The sequence below is a fragment of the Loxodonta africana genome, chromosome 25, assembly GCF_030014295.1.
Source record: "Loxodonta africana isolate mLoxAfr1 chromosome 25, mLoxAfr1.hap2, whole genome shotgun sequence".
In the NCBI taxonomy this organism is placed as follows: Eukaryota; Metazoa; Chordata; class Mammalia; order Proboscidea; family Elephantidae; genus Loxodonta; species Loxodonta africana.
In genome coordinates, this window is record NC_087366.1 from 18,846,025 (window position 1) to 18,859,172 (window position 13,148).

The 13,148-nt window shown below is 37.9% G+C and overlaps 1 protein-coding gene across 16 annotated transcripts in view; it reads right to left on the reverse strand.

The window, feature by feature from the left end:
- SMG7 (SMG7 nonsense mediated mRNA decay factor) overlaps window positions 1–13,148 on the reverse strand; it is a 96,949-nt gene that overhangs the window by 22,062 nt on the left and 61,739 nt on the right. For all 16 annotated transcript variants that reach the window (XM_064276532.1, XM_023549198.2, XM_003410849.4 and 13 more), the window contains 5 exons: window positions 12,664–12,796; window positions 4,183–4,354; window positions 2,909–2,980; window positions 1,999–2,149; window positions 1,498–1,633 (listed from right to left, as the gene is read on the reverse strand). In XM_064276532.1, the coding sequence (XP_064132602.1) occupies window positions 1,498–1,633; window positions 1,999–2,149; window positions 2,909–2,980; window positions 4,183–4,354; window positions 12,664–12,796 (664 nt within the window). The remainder of the gene's footprint in view (window positions 1–1,497; window positions 1,634–1,998; window positions 2,150–2,908; window positions 2,981–4,182; window positions 4,355–12,663; window positions 12,797–13,148) is intronic.

Genomic DNA, 13,148 nt, shown 5'->3' on the forward strand with positions numbered 1-13,148 from the left:
TAAAAAGGAGAATCTACAACTTTCCTATACTCTTTTTAAATTATTGTTCATATATCTGAATACTTATTACAAAACGATTTAAATTTGTTTGTTTTTTCTCAGGCTGAAAAGCTTAGGGCATTAAAAAGTTAACTTTTCTTTTCAGACACCCAACCCAATAAAAGATATATCCTGGGCAAAGTTTAAGAAGCCACTAAGAGAAGCGGAAAACAACAAGGGACTTGAAAAGTTTACTTTAAAAGAAACCATTTCTATTATGATAATCTAGTTTAATCTCTTGCACACAGAAAGCATCAAATAAAAAATGATTACCTGCAGAAACCATTTCACACTGCCTATATTTGGCTAAGTCATGTCTCTGAGTTCTATAATCTCTTGAAATGTGAGACTTTGAAAGCACTTATAGAAAAGCTGTAAAGGAGTTACAGGTAATTCTCCAAGCACATAGATTCTGAGAAGTACTAAGAAATATAAAATGTTCCTTGTGACTATTTTGTTTACTGTTGATCCTAGTGCTTAAAACAGTGACTGCTTTAATAGTCAAGTATTTGTTGAATAAATGAATTAAAAATATTTAATTCTGATCCTTCCAAATACTATATTTCACATGCTAATTTCGTTAACACACTAACAAAAGATAATTTTCAAATATATTAATAAAACAAAGGTTGTTTAATTTTTATCTCCTTATACAACGTAGGGAAACCCTGGTGGCATAGTGGTTAAGTGCTACGGCTGCTAACCAAAGGGTCGGCAGTTCAAATCCTCCAGGCGCTCCTTGGAAACTCTACGGGGCAGTTCTACTCTGTCCTATAGGGTCACTATGAGTTGGAATCAACTCGACGGCACTGGGTTTGGTTTTTGGGTTTTATACAAACGTAGCGGTTAAGAGCTATGGTTGCTAAACAAAAGGTCGGCAGTTTGAATCCACCAGGCACTCCTTGGAAACCCTGTGGGGCAGTTCTACTCTGTCCTTTAGGGTTGCTATGAGTTGGAATCAACTTGATGGCAAGTTTGGTTTATACAAACAAGTAAAATACATTCCTATTGAATAAAATTCTCATTCCTCTCCTTTAAACTGCCACAATTTCTGAAAGACTGACACACAATGAGAATGATGAATCTGTTTGCAGAATGCAAATATCTACAAGCAGGCGACAGAATGATGTAAGGACACAGGAACCATCAAAAGGAGTACTTTCAAAATTGAGAAAGGGGCTGCGATTGAGAAGGAAGAAGTTAGTTTTTTCCCACTTTGATCCGTTTTGCCAAATGGCAGCTACTCGGTGAAAACATTGCCACACTATTTCTATATATACATTGCACATCAGTTTAAACTGAGGGCCTGGTTTATGCAAGAATTTCATATGCTTCAGAAGTAATTTTTGCTAATAGCTCACAGTTAGGTAATGACATAAAAACTGAGAATGAGTTTCTTTCAAATCTTACGCTTCTTGATTTAAATAAGACAAGTATTCTCTGTTTTTGAAATCTAACCTTAAACTGTTCTTCCAATTTCTCTCGAAGAGGGCTCAATTTTTCCAAACTCTTACTCAGGTACACATGACCGTGGAATTTAATAAAGGCCTTGATGAAGTCAGAAACACCCCATTTGGTTTTCACCTCATCTCGGCTGGAATGAAACGAAAATTTCCATGAATCTTAAGCAGCAAAATAGCGGAAACCTATTAAAGAAGGCTTTGGGTTGCAAACACAAGTTATGTAAGTATCTGATATACAAGGAGGGGATTCTGCATAACACACTCGGACAGTTGGCATTCAGCAGCCTGTATTCTACTGGGAACAAATCAGATGCTGACTGGTTGAAATTCAGGTACTATGACTAAACCCATTACAGTATATCTAGATGTTTACAAGTTAAGTAACAATATGAGAAGAGAAGCATGGGTAACCGGTCCTTAGTTTCCTGTACACTAAAATTTGAGGGGCAGGACTCTCAGGTTACATAAAGTCCTCTTTGAAAGAAGTCAACCCTACCTTTCCAGTGCTTTAGAAAGTGCTTTTTGTAGATTAGTGGAGGCAGCTGGGAAAGGGAACTTCACAGCAATACTTCTGCAGTAGTAGAAAATTGTGGTCAGATGGTCTCCTTTGGAAGAAGCTAAGATAGCCAACTGATTGTAAGGCTGACCTAGAGGAGAAAGTTAAGATGCTAAAGTAGTCCAAAATGCACAAAGTCCTGCTATCAGAATACAAAAGTATCAGTTCTTAAATTCTCAAATTAATAACAGAGAATATTTTATAAGCTAGACCTCATGATTCTACCTTATTACAAATGGGTATAACATAAAAGAGCACAATTATTTTTGGTTTTGTGGGCCAAATGGTCTCTGTCACAACTGGTCAACTCTGCCACTGCAGAGTGAAAGCAGCCATGGACAGTGTAAAACAAATGGTGCGGCCAAGCTGCCATCCCTTCTTTAGGCCCTCTAATGAGGCTCCTTTCAGAACCTGAAGGAATTTCAATGTGGCTTAACAAGAATGACATATCACCAAATATCTGCTGCAATTTTTTAAATTCAGGAATCACTGCTAACACCTATTTCAGAGCAATCCAAAGACAACAGCACTATCCTTTAGGTAATAAAGAGATGATTTTTCTAGGGAGAAAATGGTAGTATTAAAGAGAGCTAATTATTCTGTACAAGCAATTAAGGAAGCCAGAGTTGTAGAAACTATTTTAGACAACATTAGCGGATATTCTATTTATAGACAAAAAGTCATCTTTTAAAAGGAAAAAAAAAAAGTCATTTCAAGTCTTATGGAATAACAATACCAAAACTCAACATCTATTACTTTCATGAAACTTGAAACATGAGCCGTAAGTTATTTTCCTTATTGCTATAAAGAATAAAGCACCGGTCAACCTCAAGGTGACGGGCCCACTCACCATTGGAGGGGACAAGCTGAGCTGCATGCCTATAGTAGGACTCCGCCTGGCTGGTCTGGTTTCTGTATCGAGCTAAGAGGAGGAAAAAGAAAATTTAATGTAAACAACAGAACCCCAGTGGGGGAGTATTTCCAAATGGCTAGAATTTTAAATTCTAAAATAATAAAGGCATTACAGTTAATTTAAGATTAAAGACAGAAACCAAAAACTTTAAAACAAATTAACTATAGGATTGTGTGTGAAGTGTCCATCCGGCCTTCCCTATTTGGGACATTCAGCATGGAACCAATTTTAAAGCTTACCTAGCCCCCATTTTCAGGTCCTCCAGTGTCATGCATCACCAGCTCCCACTATGGACTATGCTGGTGACCTGGAGCCGGCCCACAAGAAGGGGTGGGTTATATGGCACTTAAAAACAAAACAAAACAAAACAAAATACTATACAATATGATCTGAAAATTATGTTTTTTTCAATATCTTATAAAGTGATTTTGAAAAATGCCTTTTATCTACTGCAATATTTTATGTGTGTGCAAAGAATACATTTAAAGCAAAAACAACCTAAACACACTATTCACTGAATCTCACTGCAGAACTCAGTGCTTACTTTGATGTGACCCCTCATGGAGGCAATGATTTATGACATTAAGTAAGAAACCTAAAATATTCCAACTTAAAAGTAATAATGTTCTCCATTCCTTGTTATTTGAGGACAGTCAAAACATAATCCTATAGTTAATTTGTTTTATAACCTTTTGAGGTCACCTTAAAGGAATGAACAAGAATAAATAAGTTAAATAACATTCCTAGATAAAATACATAAAATAGAAAAATGAATTTAATTTTAAAAAGGAAGCAAAGATAAAAAAAAAAACAAGCTTTTAGTATGGTAGGAAGGAAATAAGGCAATCTAGTTTCAGAAGGAGTAATTTATAAACCCTGTAATTCCAATAGAGTACATGCTTTTAATTTAGGAAAATACAAACTTAGTTTTGATTACATTTTTGCTGTTTAGTATCTGCCTAGGTCAACAGTAGTTTTGCATAATGTCTGAATAAAACTTAAATCTTAATAGGAAAGTTACTTCCTTCAAGATCCTCTGCCAATCCCAGAACACTGAGAAACTCTAAGTTCCTTAAAATATATTTTATAATTTCCTCTAATGATAACCTAAATTGTGCATGTATGCTTAGTTTAAAGGAAAAGTTTCTTTCCACAACTACTCCAAAGAAAAGGATGAATGTATTATCAATTCCTTCACCCCAAAAGCTCACCAATGTCTCCAAGGTGGACGAGGCAGTGCTGGCAGATATATGAACAGGAGCTAGACTGTGGCTTCACTATGGCGCTGGTATGCGTCTGTTTATTGCTGATAATCCCCAATTGGGAAGACTTCACACGGCATGGTAAGTCTACATTAAACACTGTACACAGCTCTTGTAATAACTAAAAGAAAAACATGAGCAAGACTTAGCTGGTAAGTCAGAAGTGCTGTAACAGTAAAGTCTGCACTTAAGACCTGTATCTAGTATCATACGTTGCTAAGACCTGGGCAAGAACTTCGGGAAAATTACATGATAACCTTTCACAGATACAGCTCAAAAGATAACTAACATCATTCATTATAAGTTATATCTGCTGAATTCTCAAGTATTAGAGCAACCAGGACATATTTAAAAGTAACAGCAGCATTTTTAAAAAGACTGTTTGCCTGAATAGGGTTTTCAGACACATTCAGAAAACAAAGAAAAGCAAGAAACTCCATGAAATTATCCATTTATTATACCTTTCAGAAACACACTAATATGCAAAAACCACTAAGACTGACTGGCTACAAATCTGACTTAAATGCAAGTCATTTAAGTATTTGTTAGACATCAAGATTTTGAGATTTATTTTCTTAAGTCCTAGACCAATTTTCATGTCTCTGCCACAAAACAGACCTCATACTATTACAGATCTGGAAGGGACCCTGAGGCATTATCTAAACCACCCATTCTTACCCAGTCTCAAAGGATGAGAAGTCCTTCCTCCTGGTCAGAACTAACTCTTCTGACTGTGCAGGTCTCTGAGTCTCTTCTCTTCTGCCTCCTGCCTTGCTCCCTCATTCTTTTATTTACTTTCAACCTCTTACGTTTCTTTGCTGTGGCCTATAAATATTCTCAAGTATCTCCCACAAGGAAGCCCTGGTAGTGTAGTGGCTAAGTGCTATAGCTGCTAACCAAAAGACTGGCAGTTTGAATCCACCAGGTGCTCCTTGGAAACTCTGTGGGGCAGTTCTACTCTGTCCTATAGGGTGGCTAGAAGTCAGAATTGACTCAATAGCAACGGGTTTGGTGTTTTTTTTTTTTTATCTCCCAACAATAAAAAACAAAGAGAACAGAACCAAAACACTCTCCCTTGACCCTGAATTCCTCTCTAGCAACCTTGTAATGTCTCTTCCTCTTCTCAGCCAAACTCCTTCAAAGCAGTCCACACCTATCATATTGCTTTCTCAACTCATATTCACTCCTTAATCTATTAAGATCTGGCTGCCATGCAACTCTCCCCCAGTACCTTACACCTCCTACCACCACTCTATTGAAACTACTGTCAATAAGACAACCAGTTACTCAACAGCCAAAACAATGGACATTTTTCAGTCATCTTACTGGACTTCTCTGCTGCATTTAACACAGCTGATCTTATGGGTGATCACTGAGTTTTCCTAGTTCTTTGTAGCTCTCCAACCATTCCTTCTCAGTCTCCTTCATGCAAAACCTTCTCTCCTCCCACCATGCTTCCCACTCTTGGCCCACACACAGTTCATCACACTCTCCTCTCATGCATTCAAATATTTATTTACTAAGTATCTATTGTGCCAGACACAAATTTGCATCCTTAAAGACTTTATCGCAAAATGAGCAAGACAGGTAGACAGGCACATAAAGACATATGAGATGGAGAAAGAGAAAGAGGGAAAGACAGAGGGAGACAGAAAGAGAACATATGATACATAGTATAAGCCAACAGTATACGCTACATTTATAACAAGCTTCATTTCCTAGGTTATATGAGACATCTATCATAATTTATCCGTAGTAATACTATGTAGGCATAAAGCTCCACTTTTTTCAGATAAGGATGTGTGACAGCAAGCGATGTGACTTAAGTTATCATATTGGAAATAATTCTATCACCATTCTTTCTAACATGTAAAGAATTCACAATGCAAAATAAAACACCAAGAGGACTCAACTCGAAAGGATTGGAAATGTCCAACTTTCCTACCTTCTTCCTAAGATAAAAACCACCTACATAATGGAATATAAATTTTAGGCACCCTTTCTCATTAAGCATATGAAATACCTACTTCATCTTTACTTATACATATAAATTTATAATTGGGCAAGAAAACTGTTGACATAACATTGGGTAAACAAGTTGATGCCCAGACGGCTAGTCAGGGAATATAAAAGTACAGGAAAGGAACAAAAATGAATAAAAACAGATGACTGGGGAACATGGCAAGAAAAAACATGACAGAGGAAAAAGAACTGGGTTCAGTAAGTACTGAAGGAACAGACTGGAAAGCCAGGCAAGGCTGCACATCTAGCAAGGAGAAAAAAGGATCACAAAAAGTGAATCAAACATGGTGGAATGTTTTATAATAAAATTTCTACTTGAACACAGGAGTTTTAAGTGGAGTTATATGGTGCAGTGATTTACTTAATATGGCTCCTCTAGCCATGCGTGAACTTGTGACTCCCACAAAATGACCGGGTGGGACCATGAAAATGAGGTGTTTGTGGACCACCAAGGGGACTAGACAGCCTGCTAATAATGCAGGTAAGGTACATGGAACCCTTGAAGGGATGGGACCATGCAAATAAGGTGTATGGAATCCTAATGAGGGGACTGGTCAGTATGCCACATCACTAGGCTCATCCCAGAGCTGAGCAAAGACCTCAAAACCATCAAGAGAAGAGCCAGGGGTGGAGTGTGTCCTTTGGACCTGAAGTCCCTGTGCTGAGAATCTCCTAGACCCAGGAGATGGAGAGCTGTAACAATGAAGATGGCGTGAGATCGTGAGAAGCAGCAGTAGAGGGGGCAGCAGAATCAGGAGACCAGGGTGAGACGGTGCAGTGGGCTTCTTGACCCATGGAGTGAGGTGGCTACCAACCTATGGAGCCAGAGAGCTGAGCACCTTGGGAAGAGGGGTGACTCCAGGCACTTATCAATGCAGATGAAGAGCTTTGTAACACTTGCCCGAGCAGGGTAGAGGCCAGGCTGAGGAGCTGAGAGAGACACCTGTCAAGAGAAAGGCCTGCCTGTGGACATGGTTGAGAAGCTGTCTTGACCCAAGAACTGTATCCTGAGTCATTCCTGGTCCTAAACTGTAACCTGTTACTTCCCTAATAAACCCCATAACTGTGACTATAGTCTGTGAGCTCTGTGTGGCCACTGCAACAAATTACTGAATCCAGCAGAGGAGCAGAGAATGCCGCGGGAGGGACAGCTGGTATCAGAGTTGATAAAAAGGTTGGAGGGTGGCAGTACGTCTGACCTCCACCACACAGGAATCAGCCTAGGCTGATGATCTTGATTCTTTCTCCTCCCCCTTGTGAAGTTAAAGGTCTGAGGCCGCTGTGCCATTTGTGGAAGTTATCAGATAGAAAGGTTCCTGCTGGCTTAAGGATTCTGGTTAAGAGGGCTCTAGCTGGTTTAGGTGGAACGGAAGAGGGAGAACAGCTGTTTCCTAAGTTGAACAAAACGGTATTTGTCTATTATTGTGTAAACACTATATCCTACCTTCCTACAGACTGTAACCTGATGCACCTCAATCAGTGGTTTCCTAATCTAGATGGATGGCTGGGACAAGTTAGAGTTACTTTATATAAAGGAGTTATTTACCAGGATATATTCCTAAGGCTTCAGTGGATAATAATGCCTCTTGTTCTTCCCAAACTCCAATCATAGAATTGTAAACCTCAAAACAGAATCTGTGAGCATCTGTCTACACTACTCCTTTTACAGAGGTCAGTGACCTGAGCAAGTTGTCAGAATTAGCTGGTACTAGTGGCACTGGGCTTTTTTTGGATAGTATGGACAGTGGCGGTGCCAGCAGTTAAGTGTCTGGCTGCTAACCAAAAGGTCAGCAGTTCAAATCCAGCAGCTGCTCCTTGGAAACTCTATGGGGAAGTCCTACTCTCTTCTATAGGGTTGCTACGAATCCAAATCGACTCAATGACAACAGGTTTGGCTTTTGGTTTTAGAGCCAATAGTAGAGGAGCTCCTGGGTTTCCATTCCTCAAGTGAACTCTATACTATTCCACTGCTCCTGTTTACTCTTTACTCAATGCCAAGAATGGAGAACTGACTATGAAGGTATAGGATATCACCTCTCACATTAATGCAAGGATTTAATGATAAGGCTTCCTTTCTGGCTTCTAGTTTCTTAGAATAAGGGCTAGCGATTTGTTCTTTGATGAGGAATTTGGTTCTGACTGAAGCACTTGGCTTTGAATGATTAACAAAAATGATGGCTAGGAAGCCAAAACTATCTTTGCAAAAATTATGACTACTCTCTTCTCAATCCACTCCAATTAGATTTCCATTCCCACTACTCCACTGAAGTCACTACATTTCATCAAATCCAAGATACCATAAATATAAGATGAACTATTATTTTGTGTAACATTGAGAGAAAAATGCCGCTAATTAAACTGTGATTTGTTATCTATTGTAAACATGCCCCTATTTCAGAGATGTTAAAATGTGAAAAAATGTTTTAGAAACGATGAAATATGGTGTTCATTAAGTTCACCAATGACTTACATACTGTCAAAACTAATTAGTCACTTTTAAACTATCTTCCTTGACTTCTCAGCAGCACTCAACAGGGCTGATTACTTCCTCCTCTTATTGCTTTTCTCTTGGCTTTGAGGGTACCACTTTCCCTAATTTTCTCCTATTGCAATGCTGACTCCTCTTGTGCAGAACTGTTCCCACCTAGCTGTATGGTTTCAAGGTTCTTGATGGTAATCATGAAATCTACTAAGGTCCTGACCTTTCCACTCCATTTCAAGCTTACTTATTGAATTTCCCATTTAACACCTCCACTTAGATATCAAATAGGCTTCTCTCTAATACAACATGGACAAACCTGCTTCCCCCATCTCTGTAAATGGTATGACCAATTCAACTAGTTGCTCAAGGCGGTAAATAGAAGTCACCTTCAACTCCTCCCCATCCTGATTCCACACACCCAATCCTATCCATTAGCAAGTCCTATTGGCTATACTTCAAAAATCCCTCCACTGCTTTCCATGACTGCAGTAGCATCCTAACCAGCTTCCGTTCCTGACCTGATATTCATTCTCCACAAAGAGGCAGAATAATCTTTCAAAAGTGCAAATCTGATCATGTTAATCTCTTGTCTACTCTTCAATAGCTTGAAACTATGTAAACACTGTAATTTAAAACTCAAGTTAGGCTGTAAGGCTGCACAATGACCTGGACTCCACCTATTTCCTCAAGCTAAAGGCTAAACATCCACTGCATGTAATCAAGACATATGCCACATTATTGTCTGTGACACCATTAACTGTTTCAATTATCAAACCAAGACAAAATAAAAACACAACTGAAATTAAAAAAAAGCCCTATTAATGCTGTTACCTGAAAAATCTACATCATCAAAATTTGTGAGAATAAAGAAGTTTATTGATGCTTATTCTACAACTGTCATAACTGCTCAACCACTGCCTACGAAATGCATGTGGGGGAGAATCAATGCTCAAGATAAAAGTACATTTTAAAACTAAATTACCCATATGTTTTCCCTTAGAAACAGTATTTCTAAAGAAAATGTTCTACATCCTACTTTGGTGAGTGACAACCTAAAATACTCCACTGGTCCCACCCTGTCTGGAGCAAGGGAGAATGAAGAAAACCAAAGACACAAAGGAAAGATTAGTCCAAAGGACTTATGAACCACAGCTAAACCACAGCCTCCACCAGACTGAGTTCAGCACAACTAGATGGTGCCTGGCTACCACTGACTGCTCTGACAGGGATCACAACAGAGGGTCCCCAACAGAGCTGGAGAAAAATGTAGAACAAAATTTTAACACACAAAAAAAGACCAGACTTACTGGCCTGCCACAGACTGGAGAAACCCTGAGAGTGTGGCCCCCAGAAACCCTTTTAACTCAGTACTGAAGTCACTCCTGAAGTTCATCCTTCAGTCAAAGATGAGTCAGGCCCATAAAACAAAATGAGACTAAATGGACACACCAACCCAGGGGCCAGGATGAGAAGGCAGGAGGGAACAGGAAAGCTGGTAATGGGGAACCCAAGGTCAAGAAGGGGAGAGTGTTGACATGTCATGGGCTTGGCAACCAGTGCCACAAAACAGTACGTGTATTAATTGTTTAAAGAGAAACTAATTCGCTCTGTAAACCTTCATCCAAAGTACAATTAACAACAAACAGTATTTCTAAGACATCGCTCAGAAAACAGAATTTTATTATTCGCTTGCTTATAAAATGTTTTTACAAATACCATGCCCCCTCAATAAAAAATGACGGTTCTTGTTTTACTCTGCTGTAGGTTTTTTAATATTTGTTTTATGAATGTCCAGTTAAACCCCTGGAAATGTGTACATGTTGTCATATCATAAAATAAGGTTAAGAGTCATTTTCCAAGATGACAAACCAATCTATATAAAGGCTATTATAAAAATGTATTATTAAAAAAAGTTGTTAACTTCCATGCCCCCAAAACCTCTAAATAAAACAAAAAGATAACAGAAGAAACTGGAGAAAAAGTTGCCAAAAACATGATTTAAGAAAATGTATATATCCTTTTATATGTAGGACTTAGACAAATCACCATGGAAAAACCTGGGATCTGAGATGAATGGTAAGAGTAAATGAAGATTTATATAAAACGGAAATGTAAATTTCTAATAAAATAAGCACAAGGTTCCTAAGTAATCCAGACATTAAAATTTAAATGAAAAATCATTTTCCATTTATCAGGTACAAGTCACTGCATCATTCATTCATTCATTTTTATCAAAAATACTCAACACTGGCAAGTGCACAGCCAGACAGGTACTTGTATACACTGCTTATGAAAAGATAAATGATCTTTTGGGAAAACAACTTCATAATATATATCAACAGTATTAAAACTTTAATTGATCCAAGAATTCTACTTTGAAGGATTGGTCCTTGGGAAATCATCCAATATTAGAGAAAATATACACAAAGATGCTCATCGAACTCTAACTATACAAGGAAATGCTTACACTATACTGTTTATAAAGCAGATACAAGATTGTACATGCATTGTCTCAACTATGTAAAAAAGTATAAAAACACTGGAAGGCTACATATTAAAGCAGTAATTTACCCAGAATGGGGGAATTAGTAGATTTTTTTTGCGGGGGGGGGGGGGGGGCGGGGGACTTTCATATACTTTTCAAATTCCTTGAAATCAGTATGCATTATTCTTATAATTAGAAAACAACAAAACATCTATTAACATATCCATCTCTTCCATAAGACCAGATATTTCTTTGAAGGTGATGACTCTGTCTTGACTCTCTCCATAACCTCAGCATCTAGTATTGTGCTTCACATAAAACAGGCTTTCTACAGCTGCTTGTGGAATGAATTAATCTTTAACATCTGCTTGAAGGACTAGTTAGTGGCTCACCAACCTCTCTTTCCCCAAGTATCAATTTATATTGCTAAAACTTGGTGTATCCTTGAAAATGAATTTTGAGAATAAGAACCATACTTGAGTTCTTTCAATGACAAAACTGTGATGAATGCTTTGGTTTATGCAAAATATAATCTCTGTAAGCTGGTGGCTAGCTGTTTGATGTCTTCAATACAGAGATTCTTTTGCTTTATTCAAGGAAATGATAAAGCCAAAATGGAGCCAAAAGAGAGGTAGCAAGGGCCAAGCGGCAGCACAGAACTGGCCAAAGATTTCTTTCAGCACAAGATCCTTAAAACCTTGTCCTGTCATTATAAGATGCTAATTAATACACGAAGTTATATTAATAAAATTACAAACGCTGTTGCAAATGGATGAGATGAAGATTTCCCAGGAAATCTGCATACAGTAAAGAAAATGGCATAGTCAGAAATAAGATTTATTTCTCCTCTAACGTGCCTGGTTTAGAAGTTACATCAGGAGAAGAAAAGCCTCTGAGGACAAAGATGAATAATAGCTGGATTTCTTATTCAAACTGGGGAAAAGCTACTCCATTTCTAAGGTAGTTTAATAACATTTCAAGCTGTAGATAAGTTCTACTACATAAATAATACTACGAAAACTTATTTGATATCACAAATTTTGAGTATTTCTTTTCTGGCACAACATAGCTGCTACTTTCATAATGACTATATCCATGCCCATAAATTCATATTTGCTCTAGTGTTATTTGGAATTGACTACCTCTGCTGTTTCACTAAGGCATTCCTCTCATTACCCCTTTTCAATTCACAGATCTACTTCTAACCTTTAAACAAAAACAACCCTTTTAGAAGCAGAGACTTTATATTATTCCTTTTTTTTTTTTAGAGATCCTATGGTAAACCATTTGGGTCATTTTTATTCGAGAATTATGGTTGATCAACTCCTAGGTGGCCCACATAGTGGTCATACAAAGTGCTCATATTAACAACAAGATGCGTACAAGAAGCAGAATATTTAGCACTAATTCTAGGAAAACTGGTATACAATGCAGAACTCACCTGAGTATAGAAGCCACTAGCTGCCTCTAGGAACAGAGAAAGGTTTGCCTGAACTTCACTCCGATTCGGGTTTGCTCGATTCTTTGCCTGGCCTTGTAGTGTTGTGATCTGATTCTTAAAGGCATGATTCCAGCTGAAAACAAAATGTAATTCTATTTGGTATAGCAGTGACTCACTGGGCAGACACTGGTCCCCCTGAGAACAAGAAAGAACTGTTTGTTATAATTATAACACACTAGAAAGTAAACCTGCACTAAAGTTATTCACTTATTTAAATAACTTTATGCTTCCTTTTGAAAAAAAGACTAGACATGCAGTAGAATCCAACTGACCTTAGTAAACACTTACCAAATGTTGGAATAACTACACTGTAGCTTCAGCTATTAATCTTTCAGAGCTACTAGAGTTAGAGCCTTTTTAAGAATCCCAGTACAAAAGTCAGAATGAAAGTGGTAAGACCAAAGTAAAACTAAGCTATTAACAAA